Source organism: Falco biarmicus, chromosome 4 (genome assembly GCF_023638135.1).
Source record: "Falco biarmicus isolate bFalBia1 chromosome 4, bFalBia1.pri, whole genome shotgun sequence".
Classification (NCBI taxonomy): Eukaryota; Metazoa; Chordata; class Aves; order Falconiformes; family Falconidae; genus Falco; species Falco biarmicus.
The window spans coordinates 91,830,175-91,856,138 of NC_079291.1; the positions used below are offsets into that span (position 1 = coordinate 91,830,175).

Here is a 25,964-nt window from a genome sequence, read left to right on the forward strand (position 1 = left end):
AATTTGTGTGCAGTCAAAGGTAAATAACATGATGAAGTAATCAGATGAAAAGTGGGCTTTCATGCTTGCTGAGCATCTCACAGACAGTCACTCTAACAGGGCTGTGCTAATGTTCAGGCTGTCATGATCTACCAAAGACTAAATGGACTTGATGGCTTTTAATATATTTCCCCTGAAACGGTTAAATACTAATGATGGACTATTATGTTATGTTTCAGAATGGAAAAACTCTGTCCAGGAGGACTTATTGCCTCTTTAATTTGTTATTTCAGCAAAACTGTGTTCTTCTATCTTACAAAAAGCACGTGAGAGCACTTGGGAGCTGCAGATTTTATTCCACGTGCTCCACCACTATCACTCTCATCCATGCTGCTATGAGCACGTTCTCACTGGCCATAGAGGAGAGAGGATGTGGGTATTTAGGAAAATGCTATTGAAAATAAGCACCAAGCAAAACCCCTGAGCATCCCTTTGAAAAATGTGAGAATATGGTTGCAGACCAGAAATGATAAGGAAAAAATCCTTCCTTGATCTGTAGCGCTGGGGGACACTTTTAAAGAATGTGGTCTAATGGCTCCACTGTGTGCTCTCCTGTGTGGTTCTGGACAAAATGACTAATCCTAGTCATGAATTTAAATTGTTGTCATTGTTTCTCAGAATTCATGATTAATAATGGGGGCCTGAGGTCTGAGAAAGCCACAGTCATCAAAACTGTCTGTCAGAGATGGTAGAACAATTTGACTGAGAATCTAATTTAAGATCCCTAGGCAACTAGATGTTTTCAATTAATACTGAATTTTCTGGGTTTATGCCCTGAATAGTTATGAATTAAGTTTACATGTGATTCTTTTTCATGGTGGCATACTTTTTTTTTTTTCCTCTAGTTTGTTTAATTTGCACTTGTTTCTCCTATGTATCTGTTAATGTCTCTGTTATAGACATGTATGAAAACTAAAAGAATTAGAAACAGGCCTGGACAGTTTTACTGCAGCTAGTTATGGGGATTTCCCTCAAGACCAGTTGTTTGCACACAGTTACTGTTACTTAAAACTGATGAAATAATTAAAACAAATCCCCTGTGTGCCTTGGGTTAGAATTCTGGCTGAAGCCATATTCAAGCAGTTTTCTATAACAGGGGTTTTGTTTGTCTTTTTTAAGGCATGAAATGCAATTTAGGTGCTCTTCATTAGTAAAAATAGAATTTTGCAAAACACCTCATTAATATGCATATGAATGCATCTTGGCACCACAGAATAGGATAAACTCTAGGTTTACTGATCAAAATACTTCTTTAAACCTGGATGCTTTTTTTCATTTGTGAGTTTTGAATGCGACTGCTATCTCTGGCTCTGGGTCAGAAGTGATAGCTGCTGGGTTTGTGCCTGGTTGAGCTCTGTGGTGGCTTTGGGGGGTAGCTTTGGCAGTGCAGGGCTCAGGGAGGCTGCTTCTTCAGGGTTGTCTGCTCCCACGTGCACACAGGAGAGGCAAAACCTGTGACTTTTGAGAAGTTTGTGCACAAGCATTTTCATTTTGGTTTGGAAACTAAGTTGTGTAAAGCCTGAAGTAACACCTTCCCTGTCCCCATCTCTTTCTTTAAGATTGCTCTCTTGCATAGTTCATGATGAACTCCCCACACCGTTGTCTTCCCTTTATGTGGAGCTGAAGCGTTACTGGTGACCTTGTGCTGGATGTGAATGCTGAACTTGGAGGGAGGAAGTGCCATGCGGGTGGCAGGCTGTGAGCAGGGATAAAGCTCAAACCTCAAATCTGCATGAGGACCCATGCGTCTGTGACAGGCTCTGGCTACACAAGCTGGGATCTGACACCAGTGCTTTTTAACCAGACTGAAGAGCCAGATCAACAGCTCCAGCTCTTGCAAAACACACGTTAGCTTTTCAAAATGTACTGCTTGCTGGGTAACAAGGGATGTGCAGGATTTATAGGAAGCTTTCAACTTTATTTATGATAAAACAACCCATCTCCAGGAAGTACGAGTAACATAGGACTGCCATCGTATGTATCCCACTAATGCATTTATACGCTCTTGCTCTGCTCGCTTTCCCTGATGCTCTCTCTCATTTTCAGCTTGTAGCTTTAATAATCTATGCTGCTTCCTTCTGTACAGTATTCCTCCTGCAGCTTTCATTTGACAGCTCTGTTTTTAATAGAGGATAAGCATGAAGTTCTAGCTGAACCTGAAGACATATTTCTAATCTCATACTGCATTTATTTTGCTACTCAGAGAGCTCACTATCTTGAACAGAGGGGAAAAAAAAGTATTTTTCACGTATTAAGTTGACATGTACAATAGGTTTCCAGAGGTATCATTAATTCAAACTCTGAGTTAGTTACCTTGTAGCAAAAAGACAAATACACATAAACCCTGTTACTTGGATAATAGGTCTGATTCCATTATTTATCACAGTGATTGCAATAATTTGCCAGGCAGCCCAGTTCAGGGAAGAGTCCCATTTTGTTAGGTATTGAATGAAAGTGTCATAATCAACATTCCTGCCTGCTTGGATTTTAAGATATAGCCTGAAGTATTGGTTGAAACAAAGTAGTAAACTGGATGACAACATGAAAATAAGAAAATGTTAACTGTGAAATAACTGTTTCAAGGTAATTTGTTCCACTGTTCTCATCAGGTCATTATAACATTTTCCATATACTGTGGGCTTTTTTGTATTGTAAGACAAGTTAAGACTCTATGAGTTTCACAGTGCTGCCACTAAATTGAAGCATTTTCCTGTATGTGTTTGCCAATGTAAATGACAACCTTCAATTTGTCTGTCCCCTCTTTTTTTTTATATGGAAAGGATGTAAACATCTATCACCGCTAATGAAAATGTGGTGTGCTCCTTGAATGTGGGACATTTTTACTATTAGATGATTGCTGTTAAGAACTGGAGGATTAAAGTAGGATGGTAGCTCTGGGTTTGTCTGCTGCTCAGGCCAAATGAAACCCAGATGTTGTGACCTGCTCCCCATAGTAACTTTGGGAAGTGTCTTGGTGGGGGTGCGAAGCCCAAGTAAAAGGACTGCTTGATATTTAGGCCATTTTGATTGACACATATTGGCATGAGACTTCAAGCTATTAGTGAGGTAAGTGCTTCAGAGGGAATGCTTCACCAGCACAGGGTATTAAAGAACTGGTGTTTTAACAGCTGGAAATACTTAAATTGATGAAGTCCATTTTCTGGCAAACAAGTCCTGTAGCTGCTAAGTGGCATCAGCTGCATCACACTGAGATGTGCTTTTCCTCCAACAGAACGGAAATTGCACGTGATTTCTTTCAGGTTTTCATGTCTGAGGGCAGACTGCTGGCCCACAGCTGCACCAGGAGCAGGGGAATTGCAGGAGGGCTCTGCAGAGCTGCCTTGCTCTGTTGGAAGGTGCATATCCATGTTTAGATCCTTAGCAAACCCAGCCTCATAAAGAAAACTGTGTGTTGGGGTATATAGTTTCTCTTTTCTATTATGGAGAACTTCCAAAGGATCACATTTCCAACAAGAGCTTGAAGATGAGGCACTTCTGTGCCAACCAGCATCTTTCATTCCCCTGAGGACTATCAGGGATGCATTTGTGAACATAGGGACAAACATGGACCAGCATCCTGAGGACTTTTCTCCTCTCTCTTCCTTTACCAGTGGGGCCTTCTCCATTAGCTTGCATTCCCTTCTTTCACCCTTTCAGCTTTCTCCAAAGCCTTCTCCTTGTGAAGAGTTAAAACAGGCCAATTTTCCAGAGCTAGCTTTTGGCCTGCACACTGTTATGAAATGGTTATAGCTAATAGTAAACCTAGAAAGCCAGGGAAGGGAGGTGCAATGAAACATTATGCAGTGGAGTGCTGGCCACAAGGGCTGTGTATGCCCCGAAAGCTGGTGCACCAAGCCAGTGTGATTCCCTATGGGCTGGGAGAGCAGTCAATGGGAAAGCAAAGTGATTCCAGGAATTTGAATCATGGGTAGAATTTTCCAGGCAATGATGAAATCATGGAGTAATGCGACATGCTGAAAAAATCACAAGAGCCCTCTTTCCTTCACAGATAATCCTGGTTTTTCTTTTTCCCTTCTTTATTTTTTATACCAAATTTTGCCTTCGTTTAAGGGTATTCCTTTGCTTTAGGTCTTTTCCCTGCTCCATTCCTGACCTATCATGGTTCCTGGGGGATTACAGACTCCATAGACAATTTTGAGGTGGCCATCTATTCTTGCTTCTTTCTAAAATGGGATTTGTTGTGTCACTAAACAATTTTAATTCTCTAGATTTTGAAATAATTTCCCTTACAGGAAGGCTGGCTTGCAAAGATATTTTAGAAAAAGTGGAAAAATAATGAATAAGAATTCTTGTTTTCATTTGACTAGCTCTTGGGAATCAAAAGCTCTTTGAGAAATTCAGGGTAAAACATTATTAAATGAGATACTAGCGATATACTGTTTGATCAGCTCCACTAAAAGAGAGTCTGTGAACCATCCTGACCTCTAATGTCTCCTTTGTATAACCCCTGCGACATGAGATTTGCTATGAGAAATGGAACAAGATTAATAATTAATACATTTGCTGGTGTCTGAAATAGCGACACAAGGTTGGCTTTAGACACATGTTTTATTAATGAGGTTTGAAAACAATTGCTTTCTCCCAGCAACAGACAGCTCTGACCCTTATACTCAAGAAAGGGATGGAGGTGATACCTGGGATTTTTTTTGTCGTTGCTGTTGTTCCCCTCCCAAGGCATTAACCGAACTTAGTCACCACATAAATGTTGTGAAAAAGATTGTGAAGTTGTGAAGAAGTGAAATGGGGGGCAAGCCTAAAATAAATATCAAATTGTCTCAAGACATCATACGTGCTCTACCCAGTCGAGCCGAAACCTGAAACATATCAGAGTATAACTCACAGTTTTCAACACTCTGTAAGGCAAAAGTGTTTCTTGCTCTGTTAATTTAAAAAAAATATCAATGTGGCAATTAAGACTATAATGTTTTAATGACTAACGTACACCTCATTAAGCTATAGAAAATAGAAAGCCTATTTTTTTCCCAATATTCCCCCCTGCAATTGTAACTACCTGCAATATAGCAAAGAGAGCACTGTCTTTTAAAAAGTGGAAACACCTTTATTAAGTGAAAATAATTGCAGTCATCATCCTTGACCTTTCAATTTTCTGAAAGTTATTCTTGTTCCTGAGGGCTAGCAGCCATCAGATGTCTGTTTTTGTTATTAATATTTACCAGGAATGATTCTTTTTTTAAGAATAAGCACTGCTGAAGTGAGCCAAACCTTTTGAACAGAATCACTGATGATACTTTAATTATCCAATAAATTACAGTTCATGTGCAGAATTAATCGGAAAACAATGCTTTAATAAATATAATCTCCCCAACTTACATGCAAATTGAAGCTTTGCCTTCCTGCTCAGAATTGTTCCAAATGAATTTGTGGCCAAACACTGGTATGTTCCAATATCCTGTTTTTTATGTGGGTTATTGATTGCCAAGCTGCCTCCAACCAACCTGTAGTGATAACTCATGGTAAGATCAATATCTGTGCCATTTTGCTTCCACCTTTGAGGGGAAAAAAATCAAATTATGCTTATAATTTACAGAGCCTATTCATATTTATCTTAAATAGTGTGCTGTAGCATACCTGTAATGATAAAAATGTAGTTAACTATCACAAAATTATATCAGTTTTCACACAAGACTGCTACTTATATTAATGATATTAATAATTCTGTTCTTTGAAAAATCTTTACTGCTTTTATGCTAGTCACCAGTGTTCATCCAGATGTCTACAAAATGTAATTATAACTTATTCATACAAACTAAGTTATCCATCCAGTTGGGAGTATGGTATATGCCTCAACTACAGCTACCTTATTTTTTGTAATGTAAATGGTAGCTGAATGTGCTTTACATTTGTTGTGAATGATGTCATAAATTCGGTTACAAAAATAATTTGGTAATATAGATCAGGAAAGATTACACCTTAGAGGGCAGACGAAAGCAGAGAGAGAAGTTTTTATACAAAAAAATTGAGACTGATAATTTAATAACACTGCTATTTTAAAACGATTTCTCCCTGTTAGTACACTAAGTAGAAAATGGATTGTCTGCAACATTGCACATTTATTTACAGACATCAAAATAAAATTTTTATTTCAAAGAAAATAAATAATATCTGTTTTAAGAAGGGAAATTTTGTGGCTTTACTGTCAGTCACATAACAGTTAGATTTTTATTATTTACATGAGGTCCAGAGGAAGAATAAAGTACATCAGTCACTGATGTCTGCAAGCTTTGGGCTTGTTAATGCCATACTTTAGGTGGTCAGCAATCCTAAAACAACCTAACCACATATTTTTCTTCTTTTAATTTTATACCACAACCATTTCTTCAACTTGTATCATTTTTGTTAACCTATGTGGGCATGATGCCTACCCCTCCCTAGGATGCAAAGACCACAAAGGAGATGCTAATGGCTCACTTTGGGTTTGCAGAGCTTTATGGCAGTCCTGGAAACAAGGGAAATTGTCTCCTTGTTAACTGTCTGAAGGATCACGGCATAAAAAAAACTTCTTCTATTTCTTGTTTGCAGAGATGAACTTCCTGGCAGTATTGATTCACACAGTTAACAAATTGAAGCAAACTTGCACCTTAACTATATTCTAGAAAGATCTGAGCTGGGTATACAGTGCAATACTTTATTTCTATCAGCCACAGACCTTTCTCTACATGATCAGGCAGCACAGGTAGTTGTTCTTTTGGAGGAAGATTTTGAACTGTGCTGTGAAATGCAGTTCTGTCCAAGGGAAATCTTGACAGATATGTACAGAAGAAGCAAAGATCATGACCTTTCAAGTGGGCACTTGTTTTTAGACATCAATAATAACTGATTAAAATACAAAATCAATTGAATTCTGTGAAAAAATTCTAGTAACATTAAATTATTTATCCGGGTCTGCCAGTCACTGCCTCCTCTTTCATGAATGCATCAACATTAAGAAATTTAGATCCAACAGTGGACCATCAGCAATTCTTCCTACCAATTGCAGCCAATTTTTGACCTTTTCATACTTCTGTATTCCTTTTTTTATATTTTGCTTTAGTTGGTCTAGGTTTTTGCTTTTGTTTTGAAGTATTTTGGGGTTTGGTGTTTTTTTTTTCATTTTCACAAACAAGATCAAAATCATAGTTGGTGCCCATCCGTGAGCCTGTTGTATGAATCAGTAGTCTGTATCAGTGTTAGGATTTCGCTGGTTTTCAGGATTTACATATGGTACATGCTGTCTAAACCTTTCAGTTTTCTAATATAAGATATTCTAGTATTTAGTTTGCCAGTTCTCTTTAATTTTGGAATCAATCACTGAAATAACTGCTGTCATCATTACATGGCTCCCAATTAAGATCTATAATTGTTTTTCAAAACAAATGCAAAGTTGTTGGCTTAGTTGCTGCAAATGAATTCTTCACAGTATCCCCATAATCATTCTAATCACCGTGGTACAATGATTATTAAACTTTGCATATAAAATAGGGGTTCATATACTGGTGTGGGCTTTTTCCTAATTAATATGTTTACACCATTGAAGGAAGCAAATTAATGAATTCATGTGATAGACAATGATTTAATGACTTTGTGTGTTCTGCAGTGTACTGTCTAATGCACAGAAATCTTTGAAGGATTATTTTAAGAAAATTTTAGTATAAGCCTGCTCAGGCAGGGATCATCTACATATTTTCATGAACTTTTTCATGCAACCATTGGAAAATTTTATAGGTATTAAAGAATTATAGGAAATGCATCCTGGACCAATTATTTCAGAACCTAGACTTCTAAAAATATGCTATATTCTGATGCTGAATTCCCTAGCGATGTAAAACTTTTCAAATCATATTGGTGTTTTCAAAGTTAAAAAGAAAACAAATGTTTTATGAATTCATAGAATAAATAATTAGATTTTCTTTGCTTCAAAATCTAACCTTTTATAGAACACCAGTTATCAAATATTCCCTTACAGTTTTCATTAACTTAAAGGCTTTCAGAATATATATATGTGGGACCTTCCCCCCTTCCCATCTTGGTTTAAAGGTCTCCAGCAAGAGGCAATCTATTCTTGTTCTCTTTTTCTTAAATTGTTACCAATTTATCCTAATATTTGAATATACTAATACACCAGTATTATTCCAGGCCACTGGGTTATATTAAATATTTGATGCTGGGGTTATTGGGAACTTCCTTCTAAAGTACACTGCAGTCAAGTTACTGATACAAGAACAATCTTCTAATATGTGATGATTTCCCCGTATTTATACTACTTAATCAATACTTCTGATTTGCTATTCAAATAGTCTCTGAGCAAATACAAATGAAGAGGAGTAGAATTTATTAATGAACATGAATATATGAGTAATGCGTATTTACAATGCAACTGCAAATTATGTGATCTGTCGTAGTATCTAATAAAAGAACTGTGGGAAAATAATATAATGAATTTCTATCATGTTTTCACCTTGAAAAAACACTCATCTAGCTAAAACGTTCAAAGAACACAGAAGAGCATAAAAGTTATAAAATGGTGAAATGTTAGAGATCTTTGCAGAATACAAATATTCTTAGGACTTCTTTGAGAAATGTCAATATGTTTCATTATACATAAGTTGACTGTTAAGCTGCATAACCACAGGTTTCTCTGGTGTTTAGACTTCCCTGACCCTTTCTGAGATGAATTTCCTCTAGGCCATGTAGCTACTGACACCACAATCCTGACACCTCTGCCTCCACCCCAACCCATGTTCAAATAAATCGAGTGGAGCTGAGAAGACAGAGTCCTCAGCCTGTAGCCGCCACGTTTTTGTTTCAGGGAGATGAAACTGCTGTTTGGTCACCTACAATCTTTGATATTTTGGTAGGGAAAATTTAAACTTTTGGCATAAAATTATGACTTATGGTAAGTGAGTAATTAGCTGGGAAATTTCTGATCACACCTGTGATCGAATACTACACAGTGCTATGTTATATCTAGGTAGCTATAACTAAATGTATTCCATGTCTATGATTAATGAATCTGGAAAATAATATTGTTCCATAGAAACTATTTAGAAAAAGGAAACACTTTGTTTCAGAGGACATGACTTGTTTTTGGAAATGAAATGTGGAGGTGTATCAATTTCAGTGAAACTATCAACGTATGAACGTTGAAGTAGCTAAGGAATTAGTTAAAGATTCCACTGAGGCAATGTGCAAATATTTTGGTTAAATTCAAATGCGGTATTTCATTAATCTGTTTTAGTTGCCTTTAAAAAAAGATACATTTAGGACTATCAGAATTTCCTGCTGAAAGAGCTTTCTCCAGCTCTACAAATAAAAACCTGGAAGTTTCATAGAGCATGCATGGCTGCATCATGATTTTGTATCAAAGTTATCATAGCTAGAAGCTCTTCCTTGTATATCTCTCTTCCCTAATTTGAACTACTTTCTGTGTGGATTTATGCATACAGGATTTAATGAATTCTCTTTTCAATGTACTGCTATAATAAAAATATGGAGGGGGTTGTAAAGACTTCATTATGTTCTAAGTTTTCTAGATTATTTGCTTTCAGATGGAAATATCCTGCCAAATCACCTGAGACTTCCTCATAATTGGGGAAATAAAAACTTGCAGAACACCCTAGTATACAGCATTTCCATAGTGGAAGAAAATAGAAAGTTTAAAAACTATTGACTGTTGCAAGACAACAGAGGTTGGAGGCATTTTTAATTCGATTCCACTTTTGAGGCAGAATCTGCAGTGAGTCAAGGGACTGCATTTTAGTGATCAAGTAAACTATAGCAGGATAGTAATTTGTTTTTCAAGGGTATGAATAAGATAAATATATTTTGGGGGTTACTGGGAATCATTTGACAATTTTATACAATGATTATACACGTATTTTATGTCTTTTGCAATCGTCATAGACTTTGTGCTTCTGTTCCCCTCACTTTTATTTTTCTGTTACAGTTATCTTCTGTGGTACTTTGATTTGGATTGAATTTGAATCTCTTAGCTTATTTTAATACATCATTCTAAGTTATGTTGAAATATTAAAATATTGTTATAATAAATAATGCTTATGCTGTCCTTGGATTTCTTATTTATTTATTCAATTGACTGCTCTCTGTGAAGATTATTGAGCGGAAAAAATCTTCAATTTCAAACTTACTTCAAAATGCTAGATTATATGATTACTCTGGATACTGAACGTAAGTTCAGGAAAAGTTAGAACTAAGCACTTGGCACCAAACAGGCAATGTCAAGCAAACACTTGCTTGGCAGGCTCTAGGTGACTTCTTTCTGGGTTTTTTGAGTGTGGAGGAAGGCTTGTTGGACTGAACTGAATGACTTAATGGGAGAACTGTGGAACTGGGATATTTATGTTCATGGATAGGCTGTAAGCAGAAAAAGAAGTTTAACTCATTACGTAAGTTAATTGTTCATGGTCCTTCAATCAACTATAACAGAAAAGCTTAAGTGTAAAAAAATTATAATTTGAAAGATTATGTTTATTTACTTCCAACATCACACAAAGAAACAGTTGAAATAATAATAATGACCTGATACTATGAACAATTTTGACTTTCTAGAAAAAGGCATAATAGATAAGACTATTTATCAGGGAATTTATATAGATTTCTTAAAACACGTGCTGATTTTCCTTCTATCCATATTTTTGTTTCAATTGTAATCAGAGCAATGTTGCCTTTACTTCCAAAAGCATCCAACAGGAAATCAGTGTCTCTCATTTTTTGTTACTTAGCCTTTATGCCTGCTTCAATTCTATATAGTTCTTGCATTGTGGTTGTTGGATACACGGAATATTGAAATCAAGTTGCAAAAAGTTAACTACTATATTCAGTAAGTCTGTAAGGCTAATATAGTACATAATAAAGATTTTAGGAAATGCTAAGCATTTTTTCCTTAAAGAAAAGGTATTAGTCAGCATGCATATTTATGCAAGAGATGCTAAATAGAAAATTAGCTTATATGTAACTTTATTCCTGTTGTAGTGGTTCTGTATTTCTGAACCAAAGAAGAACCTTACTGTTATTTTCCATCATTCAACAAAGGATATGATTTCATGCTGTGCTTGATTTATCAAAAATTGTTGGAACTTTAAATATTTGGGCTCAATCTTTATCTGACAAAACTGGCATTAGTTTTAGTGAAGTCACAGAAGAGTGCTGAAGACTCCCCATTCCTTTCAAGTCATGGTGAAAAGGTCCCAGGCTATAATAGCAGCAGTGATAGTCTGATAACTTCTTATTGACCTAGTTCAGGATCCATCTGCAGATGTTGATCTCATCTTACAGGAGTAACTGAGACTTTGCAAAATGTGCTTATAGTGCAAATAAAATAATGAACTAAGTAACAGACGGGTAGGAAAAAAGTGAAAGATATATTGCTAATATTAGATATATGATGGGAGGAGACTTCATAGCTCTCCTGCCTAACAAAACCCACTGTCTTTACTATTTGTGCATGTGTGGAGTCCATGGTTGGAATACAGGAGTCAGTAATTGTTATGGATCTCTGGGGAAGCTGCCTGTATAAATGGATATGAAGGAGATGGATGGATGAACTGGAAAGATTTGAAATTCATGACATGAACCAGTAGGTGTTCATGTTGAAAACAGGAATGACGAATGGGATAGGAAATGGGTGAGGATTTCTGCTCATAGGAAGAGAAGTAACACTGGGAAAAAAAGATAAAGTATTCCTTTACTAGCACAACATTTAGAAACAAATTAATACATGAAGTACAAAAGCCAAGTTGATAACTAGTAGAGGTACTTAACAGAGGAAACTGTTGTGTGAACAATTAAAAGCTATTGAATTAATACTAAGTAGTTGATAGAACACAATTTTTTTCATGTCTTTGCATAAATTATTCCCTTTTTCATTATTACTTTTATATTTTGCTTTTCCCAGACCATTATTTTTCCTATTTTTTCTGAAGAAAGCACACTCATTTTTTTTCCAGATTTTCAGCTTTTCCTCTTATTAGACGCAGGTTTCTAGATACTTGGTGCAACAAGCTATGTTTTAAATGAGTCCATAGTTATTGAATAAACAAACAATCCTATGTACCAAGGTTTTATTAAGTAAGTCTGCAGAGTGTTGTAAGCTAGATATGAGAGCTGTGCCTTGCTGTTTCTCTAAATAAACACTATAAATACATACATGAAATGTTAGAATTAGAAATAGGCAAAGATGTTGCTCTTTTGCTTTCCAAGCTCCAAGAGTTTATTGATGTATGGAAAGTTTTATCAAGTACAGATGCACAGCATTTCCATTTTCAGAGCTGTTCTCTGGATTCAGAAGTAATTTTGTATGTTTTAAAATATTTGGGGGACAATTTTCAGTGAGGTGTTTTCTTTTCCTGCTTTAATTGTCTTAACAGTAGACTTGCAAAAATATTTCCTTCATTCCTCAAATTTACTGTATCTATGTATACTCTCCTTGTGAGTGCTTGACATGTTTTGAGGTATGTTTAACTGATAAAAATGCAGTTAAAAGATTTACAGTGCGACAATACTTTTCCGAAGTTGACTTCACCTGTAGTATGGGAGTGGATATCCTTTAGCTGTGCAGTTCAGTAAGATTTCTGGATTTGCTGATCCCGTGGAATAAGTGATATCATATGGCTCTTGGATAAAAATAGGACCATGAAGGGTTTCTTTCCCTGTGAAAGAAAAACAATAATTTAAGATCAGACATCTTTAGTGTGTCCTTACACATAAACGTGTCCTTTGGTGTCCTTTGTTTTTGGTCAAAAGTTAAGGTCTGCTATTATATTCCGCGGAGGATCCACCTCCAGACATTTGGCTATTATAGAAGAAATATTTCAAGGCTGATTGATAATAAAATCGCATATCCCAGGTGTTGATGATTTATTTTGCAAGTGACGGTGAAGACTAGCTTCTTTGCATATTTCCTGTGGAAGTTATACGGCCATCTATTAAATCTCCCCCATCTACCTCACACTTCTTTAGCTCACAAGTGGAAGCAGGGAAGGATGAAGTTGTGGCTTTCTGTGTTTGGTGCTTTTACCTCCCTGCTCACCAGGTGAAGTGGATGTGTCAGCCTCACGTCACCTTTTGAAAGTCCGGCAGCTCGGTGACTGCAGCCAAGCTCTGCCAACACAGACATGTCGCGACAGTCCATGAGAGTGCCTACCGTGGGAGAGGAAGGACCTCCGGCAGACCAGCAAATGGCTTCTAGATCATAAGGTATGTTGTGGTGGGGCAGTGGTCCTGGGCTTTCCTTTCCTCTGCCATTTGGTCTCTTTTTCTGGTGTTGGGGTCCAGAAGGTCACACACGTAAGAGTCTAAGGCAGTCGGTCATTTCCTTCTCCTTTAACCTTTCACATCCTTTGATATATTACTTTTGTGTACTTTAGCTGGCCTGGTGTCAGGGTTTGGTTTGGATATTTTTGTTGTGGTCCAGTCACCCCCCTCATCTGGGCCATTTGGGAACAGAAGGAGCATGAAATAAAGTTGAATTACTCATCATTTTCACTAGAACCTGTATCTTTCTGGTGACCCACTAAATCTAACTACAGCATGTAAACACAAGGAGACAACAGATGTGGGCTGGGGTCTGACCCATTTTTTCCCTCCAAATCTCAGATGTTCCTGCAAGGAAAAGTTTGATGGAAATTATTTTTTCACAGCTATAACCGAATACTAGTGACAGAACAAATAAATAATCCCAGATCCTTGAATAAAGCTTAGCAACTGGACCATCCTCCAGGTCTTAGAAGTCTTACATGAGTCCAGGAAACCTAGAAAGTTTGCAGTGCAGTTGCATAGCTGGGAAGAAGAGGTATTAACCCAAAAACCTATTTTCTTTGTTGTTTTATTCTGGAAGCAATATAAATGTTGACAGTAATCATGTCTGATTGTATTCACCTATTTTATCTGCTTGTTGGTGACAGGAGAGGGAAGGTACAATCTACTTCCCAAAGGCCACTGCGTCACCACACCTTGTGTCATCACTTCAGTCCCCAGGCTGCCAAGTGCAATCCTCTTGCTCTAGAGCTCTGTAACCCCATGAGGATTTTCTCAGCTGCTTCAAATAGGTCTTGCTCTGCTGACACCAGCAGTCTCCTCCTGCATCCCCAAAGATACTTTAACTCAGTTCTCCAAGCTTTACCCTAGCCAGGTCACTCCACCTGCTGGCAGCCTCTCAACCTAAGCACCTTCTGCAGGTCAAAAATCAGATCATCTATATCTGCTACCAGCTGTATGCATATTCATGTCCCTTTGTACTTTTCAACCACTACAATCTGTTTCCTCTAAATTTTCAAAAAGCCAGATCAGCATTGTTGTCAGCTTTCATGTAACACTTGCTGTTTTTCTGATCCTGGAATTGTATGAATCATTTTTATCTGAAGTAATTAGAATATAATATTTAATTCTTTAAAATATCATTGATTTTTAAAATCTTTATTTCATATCTGAAATCTTTTTCACTAAACCAAAAAAGTTAACAACGCCATCTTTCTAGGAGTAGAATTGTTTTTCATTGATGAATGTATTCAGACTTTTCTATTTTGGTGATCTAAAGCAAAGAACATCTGGCAAAACTCTAGAGAGTGATGAACAAATGAAAGTGTTTTATACTTAAGCTTTTTTGATCAGAAGCCCTTTTAAGGATTGCCTCTGATAATCACAGTGTTTTCTACATATCTTAATCGAGATGCCCATTCATATGTGTCTATTAGCCCAATTTAGACTGTATGTCCTTTGTAAACTCAGAAAGCTAGCCCAGCTGTGAGGGTGTTTTCATGAGCAGTACCAGTGAGAAATAGCCTTGAAGAGAATTGGAATAAAATTCAAAGTAGCAGTCAAAAAAGATTGATTTGTTTTATAACACAATAGCTGTTTGGGTAGATACATCTCATTTTAAGAATATCTTGTGTTATAAAGGAGATAGCGTGGGCATGCTAGAAAGAAAAATTGCATCCTCTCAGTTTAGGATATAAAGTAAGTCAGGCCAGTAAAACAGCTGAGATGAGCTAGTGGTTTGAAGACAAAATATTAAACTTGGCTGAACATTATATGTGACGTTATAAGTGACATAACAGACCATAAAATGCAGTAAATCACATAAAAAGTATCAATTTCCATAACTTTTTCATTCTGTTAAACTTTTCAGACTGTATGTGAACTTAGGGCAGACTCCAAATGTTTCATGACTGGTCCCTAACTATAGGTAGGACACAGGTGAAAATCTTAGAAAATAGGAAGCAAACCCAATGAAAAAAGCTGTTGCTCGACTACATTCAAGACATGATAGGGCTTTGCCATTTGCTTTTGGTGAGTTTACTCAAATAACTAAAGCTGAGCATGCATTTCAGGCCTTACCTCTGTCTAGAGCTTAAATTCGTGATTTTTTTTTTTTCTTTCTATTTTGGTTCTTCCAGAGGTCTTTAGTCATAGAGCAAGATGCTGTAGGAAAAATAAGTAACTCATCTCTTACAGTTCCAGCTTTCTGATCAGAAAGATTACGCATCTCCCAATATTGACCTAAGACCCCCAATTATTTTCCCTTTATTTCATACTTTCAAATTATTGTATAGTAAAGCAGAACTGTTTCTATTTCTCACGGTAGTCTTTCTTGTTATGGGTAGTAGGGGAGAAGACAATTTGTTCAGCAAAGCACATGGGGCTAGGCGGAGTGGCTCTCAGAGTTGGTGGCTGGATACAGTTAAATAATCTTTCTTTCTTTTCCTGCTACTTTTCCATTTTTAATCCTTTGACAAATTTTTAGACTTCTTTTTTCACTGTTTCTGCAATTGATCCTTTGACTTGGGGGGGGTGGTGGTGGCAGGAAAATTCTTCCCTTCTGGTTTAATTTCCTTAGCCTGTTAGTAATTCTCATTACTTTCCCAGAGCTACCAGTGAAAAGCTTTTCTAAAGCACCAGAATGACTTAGGGATCATTGTTCCATTTTTTAAATCATTGTGGGTGGGTGGGCCTGAAATTAACAGCGGTGAGCTACTCGACGTACATAAAAATCCTGGGTTTAGCTGATAAAAATGCAGATATTTTGGTATATCTGGAATTAAATTCCCATGATGAGTTCTAAATGGAATTTATACTCATTATTTGCAGACTTTTGAACGTCTTATTTCTTATGTCCCCTTTCAGTGCCTTTAATTCAGCAGACTCTCGCTGTGTTGAATAAGGACACAGCAGTTTACATGGACCCTGACAGCTCCCTTGCAGTAGACATGTCACAGTCCCTATTGCAAAAATATTTTCTGTGAATTTAAGTGAAGGTGGCTTCATGCTATCGTTTTGTTTTCTCTTTAATATCCTTTTCCTGCTGCCTGATCTGCAACAGAGAATAATACCAAATTTGTGAGAAATGATGTGCACTTTCAGAGCCAATGGTGTACTGTGAGTCCATCTCTTATTTATAGAAAAGGTCAGGCTGGTCATTTCTAATTTCCTGGTGCATCCTTCTGCGTTTCATATAGAGAATGGCCATATGTTTCTCCCCCATTCTCTAGATTACAGTCACCATGATTTCTGCAGAGATACATGACAAATGACTCTTTGTAGGACTGTTTACTTCTGTCAAGATTTAAATAATTCAGATTTTATTTAATCTATTGGAATATGAATATTTGATTAAATGTATCATTTTTATACATAAAGCTTGTGTGCAAAATCCTCAGTGTGGTGCTTGAAAGCAAATATAAACTCTCGTTATGAAATGTTTTATAAGAAGTTAAAATGTATTTCTTTATGATACCAAATCAGTTTGATCTCCATAAAGACCATAATTATGCTAGTCTGAATTCAAATCTAAAGTATGAAAATGAATCAACATTCCTTTATTCATTATATGATATTGTCTTCAGCCAATACAGAGATTAACACAGTGCCAATGGAAGAGGAGGAAGCCTATTTTTTCATAATTATGTATCAGCAGAGAAGATCACAGTGCTTTCCTCTCACTGCTTTATGGGCAACAGTTAGTTATATTGGGCTATGATATTCATGTCAACTGTAGTCAGAGTTTTTGGTTAGTCACAATAAATATTTAAATGCTTATCCACTGTCTCACGCAGACAAGGAAAACGAAACACATATCTGGAGCCCACATTTAATCAACTTAATTCCCAGCCAAACCCTGCTCCCTGTTCTCCCCTGTTGTCTGACTCTGGCTGCTTTCATGTTTAGCTCGTTATGAGGTTTCTGCTCAACTGGAAATGCTAGGCAATACAGCCTGGGAGCAATTTAGCCTGGCCAAGCTGTACAGCCTGGGAGCAATTTAGGCTGGCCAAGACCCAGTCTGTAGCATATGTATAGATAACTTAGTAGACCAACATTGCAAACCAACTGCCTTTTTTTAAAAAAAAAAAAATCACTTTCCTACTATGATTTTTTTTGCAAAGAAGAGTTGTAATTACTATCACCCAGAATTGATTGGTAATATCAGATAAATGCTATTTGGTGAAACTGAAAGTCTTCTAGAAACATCAAGTTTGCAGAGAAAGACCACATAAGGCTTTAGGTTTGCCTGTGTGAACCAGCTCCAAGTACACAAACTCAAAAGGACTCATTGCTCAAGACCAAAACTGTACAGTTCTGTTGGTCTGAGAGATCTAAAGTCTGCAGTATTTGCAGCTTCTGTGATTATTTCTGTTGCCACACTGTTTTGTGGAACTGCTGAGAGGTGAGAAGCCCTTTGTGCTGTCCACTGTAGAACAAGTAGCTAAAGGTCTTACACTGAAGAATCGCAAATAATTGTGATGGACTAGGGATGTTCTTTCCTCACTTGGAGGCACACAGTAGGCATGGAGGGGTCGTGCTGCTGCACAGGCAGGTGCATATGGAGCATATCAGTGTACCCTTACTGAAGATGGCAAGAATAAAGAGGCCAGAACAACGGTAAAACCTGTTCTCTAAAAAGCTTCTAAATGCAAAACTGCTATAATTCACATAAGCAAACCAGATAAGGAGGAATTTATCCAGGCTATTAAGTTCCAGGAAGGCTGCAAATTCCAGGGGTAGTGACTTTCTAATGAATCTTTCTTAATGTGCCTTAGATAGAGCCTCATATCTGATCCAAAACATTAATATGACTTTATGGGCCAAAGCTGACACCTGATTAAGAGGCCTCTTTTAAATCAGCTTGATAGTAAAACACCTGTCAGTTCTAGCAAAAAGGATGGGACAGGTGAGTTAGAGACTTCCTGCTTGTAATGACAGCACGGGTAGAAAAAGAAAATCCAAATGGTCTCAAAATCTCTCAAAATCTGTAATTTTTTTCACAGCTGAAGACATTGCTGAGTTTTAATTGGAAGAGGGGGGAGTTTATAGGGCCCACAGATTTTTAAACGTCATGGAGTCTTTCCCTGCAAATAACATTGGGGCTTTTGATTGAATCTCATCAGAAGCAGAACGGAATGATTATTTTCCTCATCAAAAGCATGGACCAGGTAGCTCAAGGACTTTAAAAGGAGCATGACAAATGCAATACGAGAGGTAGTGGATGAGATACTGTTTGCTAAGAGGAAAGCATAAAGTAACACGTCAGTTCAAGGAATCAGATATTAATGCTGAAAGAGAGGATGGAAAGAGAAGAAGCAGAAAAGGGCCACGAAAGCATTCTGTAAAAAGAAAAAAAAAAACATTGTCGGTACTACAGACAGTGGGAGGCGGGCTTCCCTCCTCTCCCTTTCAATGACATTCAGTTTTTAATCAGAGAGTGAAGCAGGAGACATGTGCAGAGAAAGGGAGATTAGAAGAGATGTTATAGGTTTGAGCAGGCAGAAGCAACCTAAAACCCGTAGGATTTTCCCAAGGGGCCTTCAACTTTCATGTGTTTTCTCCCTTCAGACAGTGATGTACAGAGCTCCAGAGACACAGGGCTCCTTTCAAGCCGCAGCTTCTATTGAAAAAGTCAAATTGGGAGTAGTGGTGAAATTCCACATCGTCTCTGTTATCAGGCACCAAAACGAGAAAGCCATTTAGCTAACTCTGATGTAGGCAGAAAGCTAGGTGTCGAGGAGGGTGAAGTCCTGGCCCTACTGAAGTCAGAGAAACTCTTGGTAATGAATGGAAGCTTGGTGCTCGAGCCCAGATTTTATATAGGAAGCTGTCTATAAAATGACAGCCAACAGCACAAGGCATACCTTTCATCTGGGACACAGTAGCTTAGCGGTACCCCTTCCTCACAGATTTGAAAAACAGGGAGGGTAAGCAGATGACAGGAGGCATAGCTGTGAACCTGCGATTTCCCAGCAGCAGGGCTGCCTTGCTTTGCCTGCGCCTCCCCCACAGAACCATGCTCTGCATTTGAGTTTGGAGATGTAACTTTCAAGACCGGAATAGTTAGGGCTCCTCCAGCCCTGGAGAATGGTGCAGAAATGTTAACTGTCTTCAAGGAAAACAATTCTGTTTCCCCTGAATTTTATTCCTTGAAAAATTATTTGACTATTCCAGTTTTCTTCCTAATATTTAAACATAACCTGTATGGTGGTGTAGGTAGGGTGATCTCAGGCTAATGCAGCGAGGAATGCACTCAGGTAGTATACTAACTGCACATTTTTTTTAAATACTTGGGTGTGAAAACAAACAATAAAAGCATAAAATATGACTTTAATTACTAATATAACCAGCTGTCAGGATTGCCAGAATCTAGCATATAAAATTACGGTTTAATATATCACAGGTAATAATTTAAGACTTATTATGCAAAACCAATCATATCCTTGAATTATGAGCCTTTTTCAATTAAATATATATATTGACAAAAGGTTTTGTCAAAATCTGGTGCTTCTAACATTTTTTTAACAGTTCTGTTATAATAACCCATATTGCTTCAGCACTCTGAGCTAACTTTTTGTGAATGTAATTGGGTATCAGTGAATTTATTACCCATCTGCATTTTGATCTAACAGATACACACATTCTAATTCCAAAATAATTAATGATAGATCTCTAAATGCCAAAATGTGATGTTTCGCATCATATCATACTGAGTATAGCAATGAAACTCTAACTTCAGATTTACATCATACTAACTGCATTCAATACCAAACAAAAATATCCCCTAAAGATTCTAGACCAGAAGTTCAAGCTGCAGTGCAGGAAAATTGCTCATAATTGATGCATTCTGGATGGCATTCAATGGAGCTTCACTAATTTACACTTTTGGCTACAGATGAACACAGATTTATCAACAAATTGTGGCGATACGTGCAAAGGTACAGTAGTCTGAATAGGTACAGGGGCTATAAATACACCAATGTGTGAGCTGTATTAATAATGTAATATTTTAATTTTAAAAAAGTAACTGCTAGAATTACTAACTGTGGATGACTACAGTGGCTTTACAGAAAGATTTTTCTGAAGACTTTTGTGCTATTGTGCATGATGTAGACAAGATAAAGGAAGCCTTTTCATTTGTGCAGGTGATTTGTTTTATGTCATGAACTTGGTCATGTCCTTCAGATACAGAACTATTGTGGAACAGACATCTAATTACGGAGACAAATACCCACAATGAAGTTAGAGGGATGTGTCTTTATGATGTATAGTAATCCTGACGTGCACTCTTCTCAATGAAATTTCATTATTTTTGTGTGTTACTAGGCAAGATGAATAAATAATAATGAACCTTTTCCAATCTACTGCACAAGCATTTTGTTCACTGTAATTTCAGTTATAAGTGAGACCTAGATTCGATGACAGATACTGTTTGCTGCATTGTACTGTTGTAATATTCATTTGGCACTGTTGCCAAACTGACTGAGGGCTTAATTCAATAATTTACAATACAGGAAAAGATAACAGCTATATCATTTAATATCCTGCCAGTTAAATAAATCCAGCACTTGTTTTTCTGTAACTTTTTTTTTGTGCAAAGTATAACTGTGTTTTATGGTCTAAGGAGGATGGTTATTAATAAAGCTTAGATAATTTTTGCCACTGCTGGTGTTGATCAGCTCTGGATTTTGGTGTGATGACCCCAAAACTCCATTGCACTATTGATAGATGCTCTGTAGAGACAGGGAGAGGGTGAAACACTAACTTCAATAAGCGTGTGACAATATGGCGAGCAACAGTTCTGCTTATACTCAAAATGGGGGGGAAGGGGGGGAAGGTATTTGTGAAAATTTCTTCCAGCCTTTAAGCTCCATTTCAGACCCTCTTCAGTCTTTTCATTAAGCATCTTGCTTTGCAGCCCTATGCTCCCATCCAGTGACTCTGGAGATGGTGGGAGAAAAAAGGGAATTGCTCCATCGCCTCTTTCCTCTAGATCCTGAACAAGCCTAGGGGAAGGAATAGCTCTGTCTCTCTTTTCTCCCTTTTTATATGTTAGGATAAACCATCTGCATGGTTTCAAGGAGTTAGACTGAAATGCCTTATTCTTCCACCCCCCTGTTCTTGGCTAGCCTGCAGTATCTGGGACAACCAAGCCTTTTAATCTTCAACTTTGTTTACACAAATCTTTACAGTCTTTCATGGCACCCCTCTTCCAGCCCCATGGCAGAAAGACTTGGGGAATCTGTTGGAAAAATACCAATCAAATACAACTGAATTTACTAGGACACTTTTTTATTTTATTATTTCCCCACTGTGACTAATTTCACTATAGAAAAAATGCAGTGGCCTGATGAATGCTAAATTCAGCTAGCGTTTTTATAGCCGGTAGTAGATACAGTTTTGTGCTTCATCTTTTTTTTTCTTTTTCTATGCAGAGACTGTGAGCCAAAGTGCTTTGAAGTCAGTGAAAACCTTTCATAAACTTCAATGGGCAATGGATCAAGACCTACTGAGCAAAATATAAGCAACTCTTTTTTTTTTTTTTTTTTTTTTCTTTTAAGTCTTCTCTGTGTGTGAAATACTGTGCTGTGTAACATGTATTTGGCCTATACTTATGTGTGTATACAAATGTATAGAGCATATACATCCTTACCAGCAATTACACACGTGTGTGCACCCATGCCCTGTAGGGAAAGAGGGAAGAGATATGCTAAGAACATCTCTTTTCTATTTATATTGACTGTATACTATGTCATAAATTATAATTGGTACACTAAACACTTGGTGTTTGAAAACTGTGCCAGTTCAGTGTGAAATAGCTACTGGATGTTGATGACAGCTGCATTGTTTTCAGGCAGATACTTAGTACCATAGATCCAGTCACACTTGAAGAAAAAAGAAATTACAAAAAAGGCTAGTTTGCAAAGAGTTTGAAGATACTAAAGCAAACAACGATTCTTTTTTTGTCTCCAGAGGGCACACTTTGTAATTCCCATTTATGTTTCAACAGGAAACATGTTGTAATGTGAAGTAGTATTTTGGTTTTTACAGTGTTATGAGTCCCAGACCTTGTAGAAAGCTAGATACAATCACCATTATAGGGTACTTAAATTGCAGGTGGATGTTCAAACTCTGTGTACATGTTATTTAAATTTTGGTTATTTACTTTGAATAACTGGAATGAAATGGCTTATTCATAGATGCTTGCTTTCCCCACTAGGGCTTAAGTAACAGGCATGAATAAAGCGAGTTAAACTAGCTGTAAGAACCTGACATTAGAAATCATAGAATCATGGAATGGTTTGGTTGGAAGGAACCTTAAAGATCATCTAGTTGCATGTAGTTAGAAAGATTTATATTCTGGAATAACTTGTAGAAATAGCGCAGATCATGAAGATAATAGAAAATTGTAAGGAGAAAATAGTCCAAATAACTACCATGGCAAAACGCCTTAGGACATAAGAAGATCTAATACAGAAATTTCAGGCTGCCACCTACTTCTTGCTTTCAGATGATTGATAACTTGGAAATAAAATCTTGGAAAATAAATCTTCGTAAGCAATGATCCAGGCAAGATTATAGATGTCTTTATATTCTTACACATAATTGAAGGAGGAACACAAGAGATATTTATAACATTTTAAACCGAAGGCAAACCCTAATTTAAAATAGATTACTCTATCAGCTTATTATTGAAATATTTATTGTATTGATGGACTGATTTACATAGGCTTGTCATCACAGTATTGGCATCCATTTAGTAGATTGACAATAAGTTTGGAACTTAAACTTCAACCAAAAAAATGGTCGGTCTTTGCCAAAAATCAGGTACAGTCTATTGCAAAATTGACTGTTGACCAGTGAAGGAACTCAAAGGTCAAGCAGAAACTGCTCTTCACTTTCCCTATTAGCCCTTTGTATTGCCATGCAAATAGAGAACTGCGTACACTTCTCTAGTCCCAGGGGATTTTGCTTGGTTGTGTCTACCTGCCCGACCAGACAAATCATCCCAATTCAACTCTGCTTTGGACACTGCATGTAGGGTAGAAGTAGAGGACTATGCAATATAGGATTCAAGCAATATACCGTCCCTGTTCTTCTGGTCGTCTTTAGGTGTCTACTTTTGGCTGACTGTCATGTAATCAGTTGGATGCACCTTTAGCCTGAGCCAGGGTGGCTGTTTTGATGAGATGTACTTTCTTGTGCAGCATCACCTGCAGATCTGACTCACCCTTAGAATATTTATGTTTAATTATTATTTTGGCACCCTGGCAAAAAAAATCATGGCTATCATAAGCAGCAGAAGGGAAACAGTGATTTAAACAGTCTGTATCTCAGAAAAATCTGGCTGGGATTTCATGGAACATGGCTTTACCATTAGACACCTACTGCATTTCAGAAACCTACCAAAGACAGTGAGGTGCAGTAACTCCCCGTGAAAGTCCATCATAATCCTCCATTGCAGAAAATATTAGGCAACCAAAATATAATTAGTATTGTATATCTTTTTATTGTGTCAAGCATGGAAAGCTCCCAGGCACTTTTAAAATAAGTAGAATAAACAGAGATAAATGAAACTGAACTCTGTTAAATATCATCAACTAAGATCTGCTTTATTACTGGCAATTAAACAGGGAAAGTCAAAACACAAGCTATCATTATCACTCATTGATTAAAAACCAGTTAGAACATTGCATTTCGAACTAACCTACAGCTTTGCTCGTTATGCATTTCAGCATGGGCAACAGCACAATATTTCAGAAATAATTAGGAACACAGCATAAGCAATCAGTGCTAATGTTCTTGAATAAAATTGCCAAAGCAAATGATTATAGATCAGCCAAAAGACACTATTTGAAGCCATCATCTTTTGTGACTATTTAATATCTTCATGATGATCTTTTTCTGAGCAAACACAAATGAAGTGAAAGTGTTTTCAGTAATGGTATCCTAAAATTTAGCAGAAGCCACAAACATAACTTTGTAAATGCTAATTTTTTTGGAAAATAACTGCTAGCAATTGAGTTGCTAGGACAATTTTGTCTCTAGTCTGTTTTAAAGAAGCTAATACCAACATTTCTGATATGCAGCAAGCTGGGATTGTCTCACTGTCAAATTACTGTTCTTTTCCATTCAAGTAAAAAATGACCTTTATCCGATCTATTCTCAAAAAAATGACAGCATAAATAGCAAAACAAAACCCATCTGAAAGGAGAAGAAGAAGAAAAGAAAAAAAAAAAAATAAAAGCAGGCTGACTGCACTGAGATTCTGCTTCTGAGCAGAGGCAGCACGGTAAGGGTTCGGCAGGCAGGGCTAACCCGGCCATGGCAGGGCTCGGAGCCCGGTGTATGCAAAGTGGGAACGATGCTGGCTGTGTCAGCAGGCTGAAAAACTTGGGGAACATTGGAAAAGTGGAGAGACCTACCATTATACCTGTAAGGCAGTCCCTTTCCCCTTCTGATGTTGATGTTTGACATTTTAACGCTGTGCTGCTACAAACAGCAGTCGTCCAAAACACAGTTTTCTTCGGGTGTCCCTGTTAATTCTCCTTGGGGCGCTCGCTCCAGAGAAGAGCTGGCGGAGCGTGGGATGATCTCCCACTTGGGGAGATTTTGTATGATTTGTCCTTTTGCGTCTCTTGTGCATATGTTTCCAGAGGGAAACCAGAACCAGAAATGCTTTTCAAAAGCAGATAGGAAAATGCTCACCTCTCTGGTACCTGCTCAACTACCAGTGCCACTTTAGCTGTCTGGTATCTCATCACCCTCTTAGCTGCTTCCTTTTATCTCTCCTTTCATTATTTGTTGTAATCTGCCAATTTTTAGTAACAGGAATGATTTATTAACAAAAAAAGATTTCTGTTTTCATCCAGATCTTAAAAGCTGTAATTTCAAATCAAGTCTTTGCCAAGGTTACCTTCAAAATCATTTTGTGAAATCATTCTTCTAGCTGGGATTTACACTGATCCCTCTATGCTACTGTATTAATGCTTAGGGCACACTTTCGTTTCCACCCTTGCCCATTATTTCACTTAAACTCCTTGTTTTTTAACAAGCTCATAAAAATTAATTTAAGCCTTATGCCTTCTCCCCACCTGGAGACCTTGCAGAAAGGACAGTATGAGTGCAGGCAGAACTGAGTCCAGGCTTAGAACCTCCTCATGCTTCTCCCTGTCAACTGAGCTCTCTGAGATTTTGTACAATTTCTCTGCTTCGGCTGGAAACAGAAATAGAGATCAGGAAATCTACATTCTGAGTAGCCTGATGGGAGCTTTAGTGTACAGACAATAATGAAATGCAGGGAAAACATTTCATATGTATTACTTTTCAGTAATTTTTCTCTAATCCAAAAATCACAAAAATGCTGTAATTCTCAGGAATCTTGCATACTTGGATTGCATATTTTTCCTGGCTACAGTAGGAATTGATAACAGGCTGCTAAATTACTGCTTAATAAACCAATAAATGAGTGCCATCTAAGATAACGGGGCATTAAATGATGACTATTCAGGGGAAAAGTAGAAGTACAGAAAGAATGGCAAGAGGACTCTGCATAGAGGGAAATTGGATTAGTCATCTCATCTATGCCAGTGGTGAAATTTGAACTGAAGCAGATTTGAAAGGGGAAGTGG

General features: G+C 37.3%; 1 protein-coding gene across 4 annotated transcripts in view; it reads right to left on the bottom strand.

Annotated features, from left to right (window-relative positions):
• The window catches only part of CNTN6 (contactin 6), a 149,559-nt gene that overhangs the window by 78,994 nt on the left and 44,601 nt on the right, over positions 1-25,964 (bottom strand). For 3 of the 4 annotated variants that reach the window (XR_008821757.1, XM_056338262.1, XM_056338260.1), the window contains exons 3-4: positions 12,599-12,725; positions 5,392-5,567 (exon numbers count right to left, since the gene is read on the bottom strand). Coding sequence is in view for 3 of the 4 variants with exons in the window: in XM_056338262.1 (XP_056194237.1) it covers positions 5,392-5,567; positions 12,599-12,725 (303 nt within the window). In the remaining variant the exon portion in view is untranslated. The remainder of the gene's footprint in view (positions 1-5,391; positions 5,568-12,598; positions 12,726-25,964) is intronic. The other variant, XM_056338261.1, reaches the window with a different exon arrangement.